The 21,332-nt window shown below is 49.0% G+C and overlaps 1 protein-coding gene across 1 annotated transcript in view; it reads right to left on the bottom strand.

Annotated features, from left to right (window-relative positions):
- Window positions 1-366: 366 nt before the first annotated feature.
- The window catches only part of LOC106746979 (Krueppel-like factor 6), a 64,001-nt gene continuing 43,035 nt past the window's right edge, over window positions 367-21,332 (bottom strand). The window contains exons 2-4 of the mRNA XM_014624193.1: window positions 18,285-18,591; window positions 13,640-13,851; window positions 367-4,748 (exon numbers count right to left, since the gene is read on the bottom strand). Of these exons, the coding sequence (XP_014479679.1) occupies window positions 4,576-4,748; window positions 13,640-13,851; window positions 18,285-18,591 (692 nt within the window). The 3' untranslated portion in view covers window positions 367-4,575. The remainder of the gene's footprint in view (window positions 4,749-13,639; window positions 13,852-18,284; window positions 18,592-21,332) is intronic.

Below are 21,332 nucleotides of genomic sequence, written 5' to 3'. Positions count from 1 at the left end.
TTTCGCCGCGCTAATTGCAGCGGGAATGTCCGGGTAACGCGCACGTTTTATCCCCTCGTAAAGGACGGCAGTTAACATATACACAATAGAGCTCTACCCTACTTACGGCACTTCCCCGCGCGTCTTAAGTCTATGAACATTGATGACCGTCGTCGCGTACTCGTGCGTGTCGCGCGAATACATATAAAAACATCTTCGATAAATTCAATCTCTTTCTTTCTTTCTCTCTCTCTCTCTCTCTCTTTCTTTCTTTCTCTCTACCTATCTAATCGTTAGATACAGAAAGTGTAAGTGTGAGCGAGTGAGCAAGTATTCTCGTGGAAAGAACGTTACACGCGCGTCCATCGAACGGGTTCTTCTCCCCCCCCCCGCCTCTCTTTTTCTTTTCTACCGCGTTAAATGTATAGTGTATAAGTGATATTTTTATATACAATAGCTCTGTAACCGCTAATATTCGCCGAAAGCGCGGGAGTTCTCTCTAAATCTTGAAAGACGTTCGTCGCGGCGCAGACGAGAAGGGTTTTCCGAGAAAGGGGAAAACGCTCGACGATGAAAACGACGGCGGTTCGCGTGCAGAATCGCGTATAAATTCGTCACTATCACATACTCATTTCGTTTTATTGACAGCATGCTCTCGACGCAGCGTGCTTCTTTAGTTCTACATATTACATATGAATTAGAAATTAGAAATTTAGCCTATACAGAGGGGGGGGGGGAGGACGAATTAAATATAAATTTATATATTACGACACGCACAATTGTAAATTCTTGTGTCGTGCACGCTTACGCTATCGATCGTAAAATTCATAGTCGAATTAGATAACTTCAATATTGAGCGGTAATCTCGCCGAGAGATTACGAAGAACAAAGCCTCGACCGTCCAAATCCTCAACAGCCTAATGCTCGAGGTGTTCCGTTATTAACGCTTCTGAACATTTCTCGAGAGGGATTTGAGTATTCCGATAGAACGAAATGTGAATTAACACGTGAACGACACTCGACTTTTGTGCGAAATGACCGTCTAAGTTCTGCGATAATAGCCGTTACTTGAAACCCGCCTCAAGAATCTGAGATACTCAGATTTCAATTCAGAATTATAGATCCGAATTTCTCAATTGAATGGTATTTAAATAGACAGATACGAGGTCAAATATAGGTCATACGATTCAACTGAAATACTCAGGTCTAACATGGAAGAATTCAAATTCGAGTGTCTCATACGAAGCGAGTTTTACGTGACAACTATTGATGCGGACTTGGGTGAAACGGGTGTAAACGACAAGACGATGACGATGACAGGCACATATCAACTATGTGCTTCATGCTTGATGCGCGTCGATATAGATTTTTCGGACGATCCCGCCAACGCCTCGAGCGTGTAAATCGACGAATTCTTGCGTTTGTTCCGAGGAAGAGGAAACCGTATGTTTTGTACCAAAAACGGGGATATGTCGACACCTCACGGTATCGGTCGATGCAATTCGCTCGAGTACCGTTCGAGTGGAGATGAGAATTAGAAACGCCGCAACATGTGCATTTTCGTAAATCGTCCTTTCGCTACGAGAGAGAGAGAGAGAGAGAGAGAGAGAGAAAAAGAGCGAGGTCTCTCGAGCGCGCGATGTATTGTTCCCGAACTGTCTCTCATTCTTCCTTCCTCTGTCCATCCGTCTCTCCTCTTTCTCCCTCCCTCTTATTATTGAAGCTTCGCGCGCACGTTTAGCGGAAACATTGTGCCGACGCGACGTCCGACTTGTAACTTCTGCGAAGGAAGATACCATGCGAAGCGCGCCGAACTGGTCCTCCGGGCGAGGATTCGAAGGATCGGATTATGAGAGAGATGTGTGTGTACAAGCACGAAGATTCGCGTGACTTAAGGCACTAACAGTATTACTTAAGGCCTATAACGCGTCTCCTCTCTTTCCTTAACATTAGAAGGCACTATTCCCTATTCCGAGATACAACACGTAACAAATGTTAATTTATCAACCCTCGCATTATTATTAATCATACGCGCATAGAAAGAGAGAGGTTTCTCTTTAATGATATAAACTGGCTCTAGCATATACTGGCATCTTGTTCCGTTCGTTTTCAACTAGCTTCGGTTAAAGTGTCCAAACTATTAGCTTTAGTCGTGGCTTTATGCAGCGGCGAAAACACGCCTCGAAGAGACAGGCTAACGCTGCGTCTGTCATCCACTCTCTCGCGGGGGGAGAGGATGGCTGTACGAGTATGTGTGTGTATTTATGTGTGTTTGTGATGCGTGTTTCAAAAGTTTTTTTAGAGATTATACATACACGATGTGTATGTGTGTGTGTGTGTGTGTGTGTGCGCGTGTATATTCCACTCTTTCTCTTTTGCGATACCAAGCGAGATAAGTCGCATTGAGATTTTCGTATCCCGCGCCCAACACCTGTCGACCGATGACATTACACACACAACATTGCACACACATACACACACACGCGCGGTCTCGGCGAGTTCGATGTTTAGAATATCTTCGCTAATTATCTTAAAATTGATAAATTTGTCACACGCACGCGTTGCTCACAACAAAGCGCGCAGACGTACGTTCGACGTACGACCGATCAATTCTGGCATCGCTTTCCTTCCTTCTCCGGAGCAAATCTTCAGCTAAGATATAAATGGAGGAAGAAGGAAATCTCGTCGGAAGTGAGCCGCTCGCGTACGTTAATCTAATTAACGCGTTGCTAATGAGAATCAATAAATATGAGAATCACGCTCTCATATCGGCAATCCCGAAATCGGCCGGTCCGACGTGTCAAAGGCGTCCTGAGGGGGGATTACGAATCGGGTGCTTCTAATCGGGAAATCGCGAAGAACGAAGAGACCAACGGAGCGAATCGTTCCCCCGAGAACGGGAGACGTTTGAGCGTGTATATTACCTCGTCCCCCGTGGATTCTTACGTTGATCCCGTGTCGAGTAGCCTCCCTCCAGGTTACCCCGATACGTAGGACGCTGCGTGGTAGCACCGTCGTCACCGTCGTTGTCGTCGTCGCGTCGGACACGACACGATTCGTTCGGGATCGAAAATCTCAAGGCGCGCGATAGAAGAAGGGATAATAATTTATCAGCTCGATTATGCGCTCGCTTTCCCGTAAAAGCGAGGCGAAGTATTGAACGACATCGTCGCGATTGCACCTTCTACTTTGGCACCTTTACACGTGGGATCAAAAGTCGACGATGCGAAGTCGGACTCGCGATCGAGAGAAAGGGAAAGCGCGCGACCTTCGCGACTAACCCGGGGGATTTCGATGAGCGACGAGCCCGTACACGACTCGTGGGTCGCAACGTCGCACGATGACGTCTCGCCGATGACGTATTGCTTCTTTATACTTGCACTGGTAATACTGGCTCTCGGGATGTCGAAGAAAGAAAACGTGTGTTCAATAACAAACCCCCCTCCCCCGCCGCTCCATCAGCACGTTAACGAAAGGTCGATGATTGTCCGTCCCTAAACGCGAAATTCTTTGTGCATAATCGAAAGATCGCTATATATATATAATATATATGCTTCACGATAGTGTGCCTACGATCACGATTGTAGTTTATTTAACTGAGCATGCTAAGTCCCAAGCTCCGTCACCGGAGTTCGATATTAACTCTTTAATTTACATCCTAGTCCGTTTATAATTGCCTTAATGTCGATTAATTCATTTACTGGCTCTATTCCTTCACGATGTATCCTCGATATATGATGCTCTAGACTAGTTGAGCTGGACTTACTTAAACGTACAAAAAGAAAGAAGAAATAGTAGAAGAAGAAGGAGAAGATGANGGGGGGGGGGGGAGGGGAACGAAACTGAAGAATCGAACAGGGTAGAAATTGGCTAGAAACAGAAGAGTACAAGATTACGCGAGTGTGACGACACACACACGCGCGCGTTACGATCTCGATGCCGCGCGAAACAAGCGCGGATCTTCCCGGCCGGGAAGCCGCGGAGCGACGAACGACGCGCGCGCGCCTCCTGTCGGAATCGCCGAGCGAGAACAATCACCACCTCTTCGACGCTCTCTCGCGGATTCATCGATCCGACCTGTCACGGCCTTTGTCGTCCTTGTCGTCAGGCAGGACGACATCGCGCCATCGCCCGCGATGCGACCGGAGAGACAACTCGAAAGTTGAAAGGAGTCCCTCTCTCTCTTTCGCGCGCGCGCGCGAAAGAGAGACACAGCAGTGAGAGAATCGCGCGTGCGATCGCTCTAGACCGTTCTCGAGCTCGACCGCCGACTCGATCGCTCGGCTCGCGATTAAGCGCTAAAAACTAACGAACGAGAATTGCTTTATTAACTTCGTCGATCTATTATACTTCTCTTTTCCCTAGTTACTGACCGCCCGGCCGGCCGGTGCGCGAGAGACCGCGCGGGCCGGCTCGCGGCGCGGCTCTTCAGGTCCCAAATGTAAGAAAATATCATCGTCGTCCGTCTCTCGTCTAGGATCACTCGGGATCAGGACCGATTGCCGAGGACCGCTCCTCCCTTTCGTTCCGTCGCGCGGCGGCGGCAGCGGTTAAACGGCCCTCTCTCTCTTCCTCCGCCTCCTCCTCCTCTCTTCATCAGTGCCTCTTCATGTGCAGCGACAGGTGATCGCTTCGCGAAAACGATCGCTGACAGAGATGGCACTTGAACGGCTTTTGGCCCGTGTGCTTGCGATAGTGCCGCGTTAGCTCGTCCGACCGTGCGAACTTCCACGTGCAGCCCTCCCACGTGCACTGATACGGTTTCTCGCCTGTAACAGATCGATCAGAAAGCACGGATTAGTACGATGTCGCGCGAGTCCCTCGCCCACGCACTGCGGTGCGCTCCGAGAAAAATCTACTTATTTTCGGGGGGGCAACGATGTCCTTTTCTCATCTTAACCACAAACATAGTAGCAGCAACGTGCACACAGTGTTGTCGTCACTAACGCTATAATAAAACTTACTAGAAAAATAGTTCCCTCGATTACTTGTGCGGTCAAAAGCGTTGAGGTAAACAATCTGTGTAATAGTTAGCGTTGTCTATCATAATGATTTTGCCTTCGCTAAACCTCTGTTATTACGATCTACTTGCTAAATCACGGCGAAGGCACTAGATTCTGAAGCCTGGGGAAGTCGTGTAACGAAAACAATGAGCTGGCGAGAACGTCCGTCGGGACTTCGTCGCCAATACTCAGCCGCAGCTCGTGTGCTCGTCTAATGTCCACACTCGTAGAAAAGGTAGGAGCTAGAATCTAGTTACGGCAGCTGAAACTAGGAACAGCTCGTATCGTTGCTACCGCAAGCTAAATTTATTATCTGCGGTAGCATCAGCAGTCCCCGTTTCAAAGACACATTTTAGCTACCGCGGCTAAAGCAGATTTAGCTCCTACGGCTAATCCTTTTTGCGGAGTGTACGGATTTCGCGACGGCGTCTCAGAGGAAATCCGTCGAGCGAAAAGGGAAGCGAGGCCGAAGGGAGCGAGGAGGGTGGGAAGGAATCGGCTTCTTCGTGCGGTCCGGATGCATTATGGAAACGGCTGGAACATCGAGGCCGATGTGACGTAATCGCCATCAAGTTCAGCTTCGTGCGGGACGAAGACGGAATCGAACGGCGAATCGAGCGTTACGATCAGGTGGCCGGCTCGCGATCCCATTAACCGCACCGGATAATGGTCGGGCACTCGGAGAGGACGACGGCTCTTCGTCCGACGACGGAGGCGACGACGTGCCGTCTCTAAGTCCGATCTCGTGGAAACCGCCGTGAGGTTTGATCGATATATTTACGGGGATGCCCCGGCGACGACGGGCGCAGAGAGGGCAGACCGGCCCCGCAGGTCGTAAGTCAGAGCGGGTCAAGACACGAGGAGTGTTATTACCGGCGGGGGGATTGGGCGGAGTGGCGGGATCCACGCTTGATCCTTAATTCGGTATTTGCCCTTGCAAATGGCCGGTGTTAAGCCACGGACGGGACAATTATCGCGGGGCGTGAGCCCGTCGATTCGCCCCGCGAGACGAGCCCTGGCGTACGCACATTTATTATTACGCATTAGGGACGATTAATCTTTATAAATTGGACGCTTTAATTACCGCGTGCCTCGCGGGGAAATCGCGATCCGAGATCGTCTTTACCAGCCGATCACCGCCCGGGGCTTTCTCTCCTCAGAGATCTCGGATTTCTTTCTTACTCTTCCTGTCGAAGAATCGTCTGTGTTCGTCCAGATACTGGAGACTGGCGGAGTACTCGATTCGGTACTGAAATACGGATTTTCACGGTATCATCGATGCTTTTAATAAGGAGGCAGGAGATGTCACTATTTACTCGATCCCGGTAAAACATTTCACAAGTAAATAATCCAAGTAAAATATTTACCTGATGCAAATATAATTCGCTTAGTCCTAGTAGAAATGTGCTAATAAGTATTGGAGTAATTATTTACTTGAATCTGGGCACTTTTCCTCTTTTCCTGCGCAGTCAGCATTTACTTCTTACTTGAATCGAAGTACAGTCGGTCACAGGACGGTTGCAACAGTTCTTCCCTCACATGTTTCGGAACACGCAAGAAAAAAAAAACAAATACGACGAAGCGAACCTGTGATTTACGAACGTGCGCAGTAGATAGTCAGACAGCTGTCAAAATTACATGCGCACATGTAACTTTGACACGCGCATATCTAATTTAGACGATTGTCTGACCATTTATCGCGCACGTTTGCGAATCACATGTTCACTTCGTCTCATATTTTTCGCGTGTTCTGAAGTATGTGAGAAAGAAAAAGCTAGTCCGCAACCGTTCTGTGATCCGACTGTACATTTCTGACGCGGTGTGTACCTGATTTTTTTTCCTCGACTTCACGCTGTCAGATAAGCAACCGAGGTATAACTGTAACGCCGTCTCGAGAGGTTTCGTTAGTTAAGTTTCATAAAGATAAAGATAAAGATAAACCTTATATCCCACAAGTATATTTTCAAGCACTTCTTTTTCCCCCGTGAAGACGAAGTAATTAGAGAGAGGAGAGATAAATTTAAGAGGAGGAGATCTCATCCGCGGGCGATTGTTCTACCGTCCGAGCGACGAAGACAACGACGCGGGTTGGACGCGCGGAATCTCGGAAAACGCATATCGCGTCGTTACCGCGTGGGCGTTTCACAGTTAACGTCGCATTGTCCGTAACGACCGTGGTAGCAGAATCGCGCGCGCTAGAGAGAGAGAGAGAGAGAGGGAAAGGAAAAGCAAAAAAAAAAGAATCGCTCGGAATATTAACGTCATCTTTTTGACAGTAACCGCGGGGCTAATTACCGAACGGTAATTAACGAGGCGGCAGGCTCGCGCGTTCCTGAAAGCCGGTGTAATTAGACGCGCGATGCGGCATCGGGGGAGGGACGTCGGGTTGCTTCCTCGCTCCTCTCGATCCGCTCGAGATCGAGGTTGGAAAGGATCGAGCTCTCGATGCCGCGGAGCCGAATGATCGAAGGCATCCACCGCTCACCGGCGGATCTAAATCGACCGTTTTAACGTCCCGACTTCGCCCGACATCGGGCGAATATTATTGCGCAATGCGCGGCGATACCTACACGTGCACGACGTGTAATGACGAAGAAGGTGTGCGCGGGCGCTTGCGTAATCACGAGTAATTAGTCCATTTACGAGGCGGCCGCGCGAGCGTACGTAATCTCGGTACGACGGGCGCAACCCGGGGAAAGCGTCGCATTAGTTGCCTCGTTATTAATGCATCTCGATCGCATTTTTCGCGCGAGAGAACCCGTGGCGTTTATTGCGCCGTAGATTAACGTCGCGTTATCCCACCCCCGGCGGGATCATCGGTCCGTAACGCGTCGCTCTCGCGAGAGAGAGAGAGAGGGGGAGGTGCGCGTCTAGACGGGAGAAAAATTGTGTCGATAGAATTGAAACGAAAACGCCACAATTGAAGGAGACCTTCTTGATTCATCAGCAGAATGATTCGTACAGCGGAGAATCGCTTGTTGTTTATCGGAAGCGTTTCGTATCGAGCGAGAGGAGCGACGTTCGCGGGAAAGAGACGCAGCGACGGCGAGTCGCGACTAACGAGAACAATGCGGGAGCGTGCTCGCCGGGGAATCGTTAACCCGGCGAGCAGGTAATCGCAGCCTTCGGCATTGGTGCATAAGCGCATATTGTTAATAACAGGTCTGTCGTCGGGCGCGCGGTCGCTCGCGGAAAGAGATCCACAAAGCGGCGATGCCGGCCGATCATCGGCGTATCGGCTCGATACGATACCGGGAACCGATCGGCCGTCGTCGTTGACTGGCTTGCGCCAAGGCTAATTCGCCTTAATTAATACGCGAGATCTCACCAAACCTCCGTCCGTCTATCAACGGTCACGCCAGCCGGCTGACATCGCGTCTATACGCCGATAGTTGCGCGCGCGCGCAGTGATTCTCAGCGGCCGCGATATTTCTTCCGGTCTTGTCTTCTTGTTTTCCTCCACCGTCGCGTGTTCTCCCCTCATGCGCAGGGTTGAGTTAATTTGCGTGTCTCGAGTTGAGTTAAAAATTCACGAGCCGTGGAAATTTAATTGTGAAATTTTCGCGTGAAATTTCGGAAACGACGGCAACGATCGCGTGAAGACGAAATAATTGCTCTCGTCCAATTCACAATTTTACCACTAATCTAAATCAAAGCTTTCGAGCAACAAGCGCGGAATACGTTGCAGCGCGCGTGAAGCATCGCCGCTCGTGAAGGACGTTGTTCGGGCGTGTTTCGCGCGCGCGTTTCCCACGCGCGTATCGCTTACGGTAATCGCGCCCGTAGTCAATTGCAAATAAACCTAAATTCAAATCGTTTCTATTTAATTGCGCCTCGTTAAGGGTCTTACGTCTGAATCAAAATCGTGACTCGCGGAAAGCTCNGGGGGGGGGGGGGGCGAGCGGAGTTACGAGGTTTTGAAAGAAGCGCACAGCCCCGGCAGTCGTTTCGCGCGCGCGCGCGCGGGGAATCGGCCCGAGGGAAATAATGCGATAATTAGAGATACCCGGTAGATACACATGTTGCCTAGCGATTTCTCACAAGTTAGATAAAGAATTTCATGTGTACGTTAATGGGCGTAGGAAACATCTCTCACCGTATATGATCGTGCAAGGGCGATTTACCGTGCGCGGCTCATAATGAGCTATGATTCTCTACCTGTAATGCAACTCTCGTTACACGCAACAACGGCAACGTGCATCACGTGAGCCCGCACGCTCCTCTCCCGTCGTGAATATTAGAAGTGGCATTAGACCGTCTTATTGTTCCGTTATACGTCGTCAATGAGCCGCGTAATGTTGAATAACGTCCGTCACGATCTCTCGCGGGAGCAATTAATATCGCCGATTGCGCTTTACCGCCCCGACCCGCGATGCGCTTTTCACGTTGTTCCCCGTTAAACGCTAATTAACGTGACAACTGAATTTGTGTATCGCGATACACGGATAAAACTATTCTTTTGGTGCAGTGAAAAAATTGTGTTGAAATGTGTTAAAAAGTACACAAATATAATAAATGTAATGCTGATAAGGTGAATGTATCAATTTAACATTATATCTGTGTATTTTTCAGCACGTTCCTCATGTTAAAATAACACACAAAATTTCAGTGGATGGTTTTTAACGTGAAATTTTTATCGTGTATATGAGAATATGAGTATTGAATTTTTTTATATACGAAATCAAATAAAGTCTTAATTTAAAATTGAAAGAGATGCACAGAGCAAATGTGTAATTATCGAATATAAAAGTCTGTATTTTCGAAACCAAAACGTTGCTATCGAAAAATCTGAGCGCTTCATCTCGGTAAAAGCAGCAACGAAAGATATCATAAAACACTCGAAACAGCATCTTGTATCTCGAAGTCCGTGAAGTCCAGTTCGCTTCGAGATCATTCGTCGAGAATTCATTGCCGATTCAAGGTAATTTCAACCGAGCGTGGCACGTTGGAGACTTCGCGAAACACCGCTTCGCTCGTTTCCCGACAACGTGGATTTTTCCGTTACCACGTCTCGAACTTCGGTTGCACAAAGCTCTCCGCAGTCACGAGTGGTGGTGGAGCGAATTAGCAGGCCCGTCGAGCCTCCTCGAACTGGGACAATTTTACGGTCGCTCCTGTGCCGTTGGCTTCGCAACGACCGTCATGATCGCGCGATTTACGAACGAGTTACGCCCGTAGAATCGTTGAAATGACGGTAATCAATGAATTGGCATTTCCCACATTCAGGGTACACCGGCCGGTATCCGCGTCTCCGTTGAGGATATCTCGATGGCCGCATAATGCCGCGGCGTTAGAATGATGGATGGGCGGCGGCGACGGTTCGCCGCTACGAGCTGAAGCCGTTGCGCGGTCGTTGAAACAATTATTAGCCGAGCCGAAGCGCGTACGACATTACAAACGGCACGGGCTGTATGTCAAGAGCTGGCCTTTCGTGTACCAGCCGGGCCCGATCACCGGCGGAGCTATGGATTTCGTAAAACCGTCCACCATAATGGCGTCCTAATGCGCGAAGCATGTTCCGCGATCTTTGCGAGCCCCTCTCCCCTAGTGGAAACTAAAGCATCGAGCGGAAACGAAAGCGGTAGGAAGGTGGCAATAGCGTGAATTTCCCGAAAGCGAAAACAGGAAACACAAAATGACGCCTGAGAGAAAAAGTATCTAAAAAAACGGACAATATTTTCTCGATAAGCACCAATAACATATTTACTTACAGCCAGGGTTGGGTGAATTACCATATCTTTAACTAAAATTTTTAACTGTTTTTCACTTCGGTTCAAAGTTGAGGGCCTGTAAAATTAACTTAGTTAAGTTAAAAGTTGCCTAATCGGGAAACTATATGATAACAAATCATATCGTTATTTAATAATATAAATAATATATTAATTTAATTTAATTAAATTTAAATGTTAATCGTGCAAAAGTGTGTTCATATATGTATGTTTTTTGTATAAACAACCTTTTTAATCATGGATTAAAGTTTTGAAAAGATGATTTATTGTAAGAAACGCTGTATTGTACGCAGAATTACGTATGAAAGAAAAGTCACGTCCTGTTGATAAAAACCGTCCCCCTGTATCCGCGTCGAGATATCTGAAAGGCGCGCGCGTAACTGAAAGACCGAGCGAAGACGAGAAGAGACTCCCTGCGGGAGGACGATCCTCTCCTCGGCTCCCGCGAGAGTTGAGCACCGCGGACGCGCCGCGTCTCTCTCAGTTGAACCATGGACCAGACAAAAGATCCTGGTTCTCACGACCACGCCCTCTCCCCGCCGTTTCTAGCCTCTCTAGACGGCGGCGATGCCTTCACGAAGGTGCCTATCCACCGGAAATTCCTGAAGCAGCCGCGCCGTGTATGCAGACGGTCAGGAACGGAACGGGCGCGACCTCCTCCGAGTTCTCGTGACGCGGTAATAAATGGCCGGGGTGTACCGCGCGAGGGCACCCTCGCCCGCGAAACGGGGAAAAAGTGCGAATTCCCGACGGGACGGACGGAGGCACCTCGACGGGGACGTCTCGGAACGGTATCGAATTTCCGCGCGGTCTCCACGCTCGTGAATGCACACACCGGCGTGTGAACGCCTGTGCGACCTCTGACCTCGGCGGGTCGCGCGCAGGAAAAGTCCCGGCGCCGCGCCGCGCCGACGCGCGTCCGCCGTTTATCCCGGTAGACGACGACGACGAGTCCGCCGCCGGTTGTCCGATGTGAAATCGCGAGGCGCGCCAGAGAAAGACGATCGAACGCTGCGTGGTAGCGTCGACGAGCGTCGGGACGCGACGGAATAACGGGATATGTTTGTCTACCACCACCGCCTTATTGTAAGGCTGTACAACTTCAGCCTCCCGGCGCGTATTTCACCGTCTCAACGGAAGTCAACGGTTAACGGGACAAAATAAACAGAGCTAATTCTATAACTAATTCATACTCAAAAAAGCCACTCTTTATTGACCCTCTGTTGATGAAAAAAAATATGTCAAATGCGTACGGAATCCGTTGGACCTTCTTGATCCCCGAGAGACGCGATTCAGATTCGTCATGAAGCAATTCCTCTAACAACGTAACGGAGGTTCTTCGTCCGATCGAGCGGAATCGCGCATGTCGCATGAAGGAACGATTGCCAAAAGCGCCTCTCCGTTCTAATCGGTCCATCGCCTCTCGAGTCGTCGACTCGTAAATCTCGCGGCGAGCGACTACCGGTTACCGGCGACCAATTTGAGCACCTCGTTCGAGAGGAACGCGCCGGCCTCGCTGTGCTCCCGTAGGTACTAAAGGAATGCCCGATGACTAATGATTTACCGCCGAGTACTTGACCCAGCTGGGCGACAGGTCGTTAACTACCGACTGTGCGTTCGAGTTAAACATTATTATTACACCGGCGTACGATCTCACGGTGATATTCGGCGAGTGGTCGTCGATTCGACGCGGAAAGTCGAGAACGACGATTCTACGCGCGAGATGAAATCCCTTCTTCTTCTTCGACACTGAGAGAAATTATAGTTATTCTCGACCTCGATCCTTTCTTCGATTTTAACCATAGACAACAGTAGTAATATGCGTGTAAAAGTTATTATTACTGGCAAAATATAGTAACACGTTCTAGAAAAATTAATTCTCCACTTCACTGACTACTCTGATTCTTTTTATTGAGATGTATATAGTTATGGTATTATAGTTACAAGCGCCAAACAAGTACCATTTTTTCACCAATGTATATGCTTTTAAAGAGTATAAAAATAAAATCAGTGATAATGTATTCGCGAAGGTGGAAGGGCCGGTGTTAAAATGACGAAGCGCGTGGTCGTTTCGACGATCGCTGACGCACACGCGTGAGTCACGATCACGTGCGTAACGATCGTCGACAATGTAGCCGCGTTTATTTCTCGAATCGATTGATTTATTCGATCTTGATTAGCTTCTCCAACTAAAGTTCCAATAAGTTACCCGTAACCTCTCCTGATCGTGTACGAATGGCGAGATTTATGACGCGACACGATACTATGTAATTTAACTAACTTTTCTCTTTTTTTCTCTCATTTTTACCGGCGCATTCGAGAGATGTAGAGATAACTTTCGTATGAACGAGTCTCTATGTTTCGCATGTTTTACGGAGAGATGCGTTTCCCACGATACACACGCGACCCGGATAGATGCAAGGAGCCATGCCTTACCCGTGGGGAAAACGTTCCTTTTTTTGGAAAGATCATAACTGGGCGAAAAATATGGGCGCTGAGAAAATAGGGCGAGAAGAAAATGCAACCGAGTTTTTTTAAGAGTCGGCATCAATCCGTTATTTCTAACTTCTCGTGTATTTTTCAATGTTCATATCAAATCGTAATTTCAACGGTTTTAAACGTCGGTACTTTCGTATGACCGCTCTCAATACAGGGTCTTCAATACTTTTAGATCGTGTAATCTTAGCGTCTAATAAAGAAATATTAATATTATTCATAATTTAACCTTTCTTCAGGAATACTTTTACAAAATTTTGTGGTCATTTTTACTGCAATATTTTCCCCTTCATGTACATCGTCGACAATGTTCAGATTGAAAAGGAAAAATCGAGCGTACCTAAACATATACACATATGTACATCAGTTTCCCTGTAAAGTTTTATAAAGCGGTGTACATAGAAGCCGTAGTGTTTCTTTTGATTAACTCACCGGTGTGGGTCCTTTTGTGCGCCTTGAGGTGCGAGCTCTTCGTGTAAACCTTGTCGCAGCCGGGTACATCGCATCTGTGAACTTTGCGTCTCTTCAACGCGTCGCCGCACTCGCTGTCGACACCCAAGCTACCGCCGTTGCCGCCAACCCCGGCGTTTCCTCTACCGCCCAGTCCGATGCCGGCCGCTAGCGCCGGGCGTTTGTGGAACACACTGTAATTAGACGGTTAAACCCCCCGTGAGCGGTTAAACGGCATGTTTGCATCGGACAAATACGAAAGAGATAATATCGCACGGTGTCAAGGAGCCATTTCGCACACTTAGAAAAAAATACATAGTCAGAACGAGAAAAGTGCGCGTTAACTATAAAAGTAAAAATTATGTGTTTCCCGCGTAGAATTAATACATATAGTTTAAGAAATTATTTTCAAGTCATTGCAGCTAGATCTGAGTGGCGATTCTTTCGATTTTCCGTCTGATTGGAGAGACGATTTAACATCGTTCGAAATGAGACGATTGAGCAGACGCGAAGGTAACGTCCCGTTGAAAGAAATCGAGAGCGACTTATAAAACGGCATAACGCGACACACAGCGAATTATGAAAGAGTCGAAGCCTGGGATCGTCTTTTTACGCCCGATTGCCGTCCGTTGCTCATAACTATACACCATGCACTCGTGATGACATTGATTACGACGGGGCACACGAGCGACAAGAAATTCGACGCTCGAGCTCGATACCAATCGCTGCCAATTTGAATCCTCATATGGAGGAGACATCTTCATCGGGTCACGTATCAATTCGATCGCGTGTCCCACGACAGATGATCTCTCACTCGCTTACTTTTCTTAGAACGAATACGATACTTTTCTTAACTGTTACTACACGAGTTATTAAGTGGTTTTTTATTTTACTTAGTTTCGATACTTCGGCTATTTGTTGGATCCGCATTCAACTTAATGCATTTTCTCTCGTCTTTAACTACGACTTTACTCTTCAGCCAATTAATTAACGGAATTATCTTTCTGACATCCAATTCTATGTAAACTCTATGTTACATAAATATCAACTACGACACACGCAATTTTCGTTAATAAAAAATACGCGACGTGATATTTTCGCATTCGATGAGCAAAATGAAGAATACTTTGTTAGCCACGACGCCTTCATGAATATATATTTGCTTCATTAAATAACGTTATTTTATCAAATGACGTCTTATTTGCGATGTAAAGTTATCAGAGTTCGGAGTGCTCTCTTATAGGTGCGCGAAAAACCGAACGATCCTGCGAAAGCGCAGCGTCGAGCGGTACCTGATCCGATCTCGACTGATCGATCGATCGGTGGAAACAAGAAAAGCGTATCGCCGGTCCGCCTCGATCAATCTCAACTTGACACACTGAATTCTGGCGGGGCTTGTTTTTCTGCGAAGCCCGTACGTGATATCGATATAGATCGACTCGCGTTTCTTAGTGCCTGCCGTATTAGTACCGGTCAATTTGACGTGGTGCAAAAATATTTGCGGATAAAGGCGGGACAAACGACGACGAGAGACGATCTGATTGCGTCGCGAGCGTTCAACGAAAGAGAGAATTTGGGGCGTAAGATTTAAGAAATTGACCAATTATAATTGATTTCTCTTCTGCAATTCGACTGTGATTGATCAATTTCCTAAGGCTTACAGCTTGAAGCATCTATTGCGATAGAATGGGTATGTCGATTTACCATACCTCGATGTCAGTTTCGGTATTTTTCCTCGACAATCTCGTCGTCGGCATAATGACTCGCGGGTTTACTTTGCTCCACGGCCGGCTTTATTCGTACCTTACATAAATTCGTCGGGGCATAAATAACGCGGCCGATACCGATCTACTACATCGTGGCAGCGTGGATCGCGAGGATTTTGAAGTCCGCTCGGCAAAACCGCGCGCCGGTATCCACCAACGCGTCCCCGGCCGCGTCGTATTTCATCGGAACACCGTGTGCGCGAGACCTCGTATTATTCGCGCAATAAACGCGGAACGAAACGGTTGTGCTCGACTGTACGGTGACGTAAATCCGTTCTGCAGTCGCGGTAATCCGGCTCGCGTCTCTGCCTTGATCCGTTCCTCATAAAGGAGAACCGAGGAGAGCGTCCGTCTCTGTTGCTCGTCCGTCGCGAATGTAAACGCCAGCAGCGAAAATCAGCTATTCTCCGCACTCCGGTACGAACTAACGACTATATCGCGCCCTTCCTCCCTCCCTCTCACTCTTCCTCTCTCTCTTTCTCGCGAACTTTTCCAACAACTGTGCCGCACACGTCACAGTCCGTTAACCTCGTGTTAGCGTACAGAAAATTACGTCGGCGAGCCACGTGGCGGAAGCGCGCGTGTATCGCGATGTATTTTATATGGAAAAAAAAAAAAAAGAACTTATCGGATCAACAAGTAAAAATAAACGTTCGCCAGTAACCGTCGCGGATACTTCGCGCTACCAATAAGTCCTAGCTTAGGAAAAAAAAAATAAAATAAAACGTGACAGGGTATGTTTGTGCGACGTCGCTCACGTGGTGGATATAGTACGAGTATAGCAAGGGTATAGCACGACTCGGGTTTAATAGAGAACGAGAGGGGGGGGGAGGGGGCAACTCGAAAACGAGCTGCTTCGGCGATGACATGATAGGAGAAATTAAAACCGCGAAGAAGCAACGTCGTCGTCGGTCATCGTAGATCCGACGGTCGGATGGATGAACGAGGGAAGAGCGACCGGGAAGTACATTTGTCGCCAGGCTGAGTCCGTTGCGGATCCGCCGCAGGAGATGCGCGCTGACATGTGGGTATCCGTACCCGCGTGAAGGTGCTCGTGTTCGCTCGATTGCGGACTCGCGTAGCACACGCAGAGAGATAGAAACGCGTGCGGGAGAGCAAGCGGGGGAGACCAGTTTAAAATTCATATCAGACGCGCTTCCCGGCCTAATTCCCAGTCCGTCGTACATCCCGACCCGTCGCGGCGAAATGGAAATGGATAACGGCCGAATTGCGGGGCGAACCGTGTAATTGCATGGTCGACGGACACGAATATCGGGAATCCCGAATTCCGGAGTTTCACGATTACGACGACGCGGGTAGACTTTCAGGTGATTATCACGACGTGAGGCAATCTTTCAATTACATTTATAAAGCAAATCCACCGTACTGAATCAATCGTTAGATTTATATCAATTTACGCAATAGTGTGAATCTTTTTTTATACTGATGCGGCGACGAATTTCAAGTCAGGGACGCTTCGGAGCCGCGGCGGTACGAATCGAAAAACGGAGCTCGTGCGCGCTCAACACGCCTCACGTGAACGGCGATGATTTGCGGGGAGCATAATGGATCGACGTCACGCTAATTGGGCGAGAGGAGTCGAGAGTCGAAATTACTTACGCGCGTGCTCGAGCGAAGAAATCGTGACGGGACGTGTAAGATGAGGTTTGTTAGCGTGCGCCGGGTGTCACGAGATTAGATACTACGGTTTCCTCGGGTTCGGGGCTGCCTTTTGCCGTGCACCCGGGCACAATGGAAAACGACAGTCGCGAGCGCGCGCGGCGAGAGAGCGAATTAAACGAGAGATTTACGGAGCCCGCCGCACGATCTCGTCCTATTAACCCTGGACGTGCTTATGCATTCGATGAAATACGGCGGTACGTAAGCATCGGGCTTGCGTGTGTGTGTATAGGTGTGTGTGTGTATCGCCGATATCCAGCTGTTTCCGAGTGATTCTGCGGCGATAATAAAGTCAGCCTTCGTATTTCGCGGCGGGCTCGACGTGTATTCGCGCGCGCGCGCGCGTTCGTCTTCGTCGTCGCAACGTATTCGGATTTACTTATGGGTGTTTATGCAACGTTTCATCGCGAGAAAGCGCAATTAGTCAACGACACGGGTATTCTCAATCGTTTCTCACCGAGCGTACGGAGGGAAAAGTGTTTCACTGCTGAGAAAAGCGATTGCTCGCTTGACTTTTCTTCTTTTAATAGTCACCTTCAATAAGGAATATATATGGATTACACGTATACAAAATGCATTTCTCATTATATTATCCACTATCAATGATCACACGAAACGGATTATTTGTCACTATTAAAAGTCTCTAATGAGTCGGGCACCTACTCATTATCTGTTATTACCGTAGGAAACTCAACGAATCGCAATCTCTCACCCGTCTCGTCCACCCACCCTCCTTTCTCCTACCCGAAGCAAGCAGCGTTTACTTGAACGCGGGTACGTATTTTTCTGCCTTATCTCGCGATTTACCTCGTTTTCCGCGTGTTAATCGACGAAGGGGGCACGTTACGACTTCAGTAACTAACGTCCGTACGACGATACGGCCGGGTATCCGAGAGAACAAAGCGATTCCTTCGATCGGCGCGCGCTCGCCGGAGACGTCGCCGGCAGGACATTAAATTATTCTCGCATTGTCCGTCCGCGAGGTAAGCCCGGCTGATCGCGCCGACGGCGACATCAATTGCCAATTAATCACTTACTTTTATTCCACACCCCCCCCCCCCCNNNNCCCCCCCCCCCCCTCCTCTCTCTCTTTTTCTCGCACGAGCGAGTCTTACGCAACGTGAAATACGTATTTGTCCAATCAGGGGAGGGGGGGGGGGCAACAGGTGAATAATACTTACAAAGACGCTTCCTTTATCCTCTGCAACGCGAGGAGGGCGGCTGAGGAGGAAACGAAGACGGAATCGGGCGGCTCCATCACGCGCACCGGCACGTCCCTGTCCCGCTCCCTGTCCCGCTGCCTGTCCCTGTCCCGGTCCCGTTCCCTCTCCCGATCCCGCGCCTCCCTCTCCCTGATGCCGAGCTCCCGTTCCTGTTGGCATTCCCTCTCGTTCTCGCGGCTCCTCTCGCGCGGCGCTCGGTCGCGCTCCCGGTTTCTCTCCCGGCCTCGATCGTGATCTCTGTCCCACGCTGTTTCGCCCAGCGACACTGCAAGAAGAAACGGAGGTGCCCGTCATACTCCCTTCGTCGTCACGCACACGGTTTATCTGCGTTCGCGCGTCTGCCGCCGCGACAGTCCGGTCGCCGGCTCGTCCTCTTGAAAAATGAACCGTCGCCGCAGTATTAATATCACTCGGCGGTCGGTACTTGGATCGCGAATCACCGATCGCGCTCGGGTAATCGCCTCGGGTAAATTAGCTTTTTCGTTGGACGTGTACGGATCAAGAATTATGTATGTGTTTGTTGGGCAGTTTTAACTTAAGCTTGCTCTGCGACAACGCTCAATCTCGCGCGATAAGAGGAACGAAAGACGGTATTTTTAATGCAACCTGGGAAATTAATTGTGCCCATCCTCCAGACCTCACCCTTCGGATTTTCCGTCTGTTCCGGTCGTTGCAACGCCGTTTCTGACACACAGTTTAAAGCAATAAAGTCTGTTCGAAAATCTATCGGTGACTTTATTGTTTCGGTAATAACGGAGATTTCGATCATTAAAATTGCACAACTTTCACTGATAAACAAATCTGGATTTTTGGCAACGAAAGCACCGAATTGACTTACACGCCTATAAATGTATAATTTCATAAATATAAATTCTCTTTCTCTCTCTCTCTCTCTCTCTTTTTCTGCGCTTAAGAGGATCTTTCCCAGAGAGAGCGTATAATCTATCTATCTATCTATCTATCTATCTATCTATCATGTTAAGCTACGTCTCACACATATCACTCGCACATCGGCAAAGTAGAATTAATCCGGATGCAGATTCATAACTGCGGAAGTCCGTGGAGCTGCACGCGCGTTGCTAATCCAAACAGGATCCCCACGATAAGGATTCCCGATTTAACGGAAATCCTAACGGGGAACGTAAGTCACTCCGTAACGACGTGCAACGATGTGCTAATACGCGGAAGGATATACCCGTTTAAAGGAGAGAGGCTGTCTTCGCAGATTGGGAACCCATTTCTTAGAACCGGCATCACACCTACTGTCCAACTTGATTACGGTGTTTTCGCGGTAATTACGCGGTATCTTTCGTATCTCACGGGGAGAGAGCGTACGATGTGCCGAGGAAGGTGGGGGAGGGGGGGGGGGGGGTAATTGCTATTATTTCTAGCCGGGGATAAAATTGCGCGTCACGATGTTGCGCGAAGACGCCAAATGCAAAAACGAATAATAATGAGAGCAGCGTATAATTTCTTTCGTGTACGACGTGTGTTTGCTACTTTGTGCGAACGTGCCGTGGTCGTGGCAGTCACGATACCGTGCCCTCGATCCATCAGCGATCGAGGATCGAAGGTCGATGCCGGGCGAGCACGATGCACGAGGCTCATGCAACCTCTCTCGCGAATAAATCAGCGGCGCGCAACGGCTCGTTTTCCTGCCCGCTCGAATCCTTCCCGGGATGTGACGGGCATGTTATAAATCGCCTTATGATTACTTTTGCACAAAGCCGAGATCGCGTCGCGACGTGACGTAAAACACGTTCGTTTATCACCGCCGGCCGCGGCGGATTCGTCCGGCATGTCGGAGTCGAAATGTTCCGTACTCACTTCTACGAATCCCGTCATATTCGAGAGACTCTGCTCAAGTCGAAATTTTCGTTCACATTAAGTCTTCAAGTGGAGAAAACGGCAATATCTTCTTAATTTACGTTAGGTCATTAAATTTCAATTAGTTCGCCAGAAAAGCTTCAGAACAAAATAGTGTTTCCCTAGACGTTCGCTGATTTGTGCTTGCGGCGAAACAACTTGTAGATCCAGCAGAATGATCCAACGAATGGCAATCAGTATTCTTAACAAATCGTTCCGCCGTAAATTTTCTTGCGACAGCATAAAATTTGCTCGCGCCAGCCGACTATTTTCCTCATTTTCCGTGTGTACCTGCCGAGCGGGGAAGCCGTGCGTCTCGGAAAAATCGGCAGCCGCGGCTTATTACCGCGTTACCGTGGAACATCGCGCCGATTCACCTCGCCGTGCCGCGTTTCGGCGACCTCCGCGACCCGTTGACACCGCGCGGCGCTGCGCCGATGCGCCTTGCGCGCTCCTTGCGCGATTTGCGCCGGCCGACAGGCATGCTAAATGCCCGTGACATCGCTGTTACTAATTAATACGCGCTAGCCGCGCGGCCAATACATTCGCGAGATCGAGCGGACGGACGCGGCGAGTCGGCCGTTCCCGGCCGCCGATAATATTTTGACCAACGCGGCCCTTCGTCGTTCCGAGAGAGAGAGAGAGAGAGAGCTCATGAGAGCTCTCGATCGGCTCGGCGCGTAATCGATGTAAAATCGTAATTTGCAGGCTCACCTTGTTACGCGGCTCTCGCCGGCGACGGCTTGTTTGCCGATAAACATGTGATTAGCGCCGGTGTAATTCCGATTACACACCGAAACAACCGCCGGACTCTTTGTGCAACTATTTCCCACGTTCCATTCAATCGTCCGATACGGGGAATTAGAGCCGCATCGTTTGGCGAGTAATCGCGACGGTAATCGGGGGGAACCTCGCGAACAAATTGATCTTTACAGCCGCGTTAAATTACATCATTGTGATTCTACGGCAATTTCAAACGCGCGACCGTCTCCGCGGCTCGCTGGATCTACCAGTTAATGGCCGCGTCGCGGCACGTTTGCATTGCAAATTTCATTTTTAACGTCCCTGTCGTTGATTGATTTTCCAACGTTCACCGCCGCATCGCTCGTACACGTTATCGAGACTGATATTTGTATTTAT

This window comes from Dinoponera quadriceps, unplaced genomic scaffold (genome assembly GCF_001313825.1).
Source record: "Dinoponera quadriceps isolate SergipeBrazil2010 unplaced genomic scaffold, ASM131382v1 scaffold1846, whole genome shotgun sequence".
Lineage (NCBI taxonomy): Eukaryota > Metazoa > Arthropoda > Insecta > Hymenoptera > Formicidae > Dinoponera > Dinoponera quadriceps.
The sequence above is the reverse complement of the archived record's forward strand: the minus strand, read 5'-3'. Positions and strand labels throughout refer to the sequence as shown.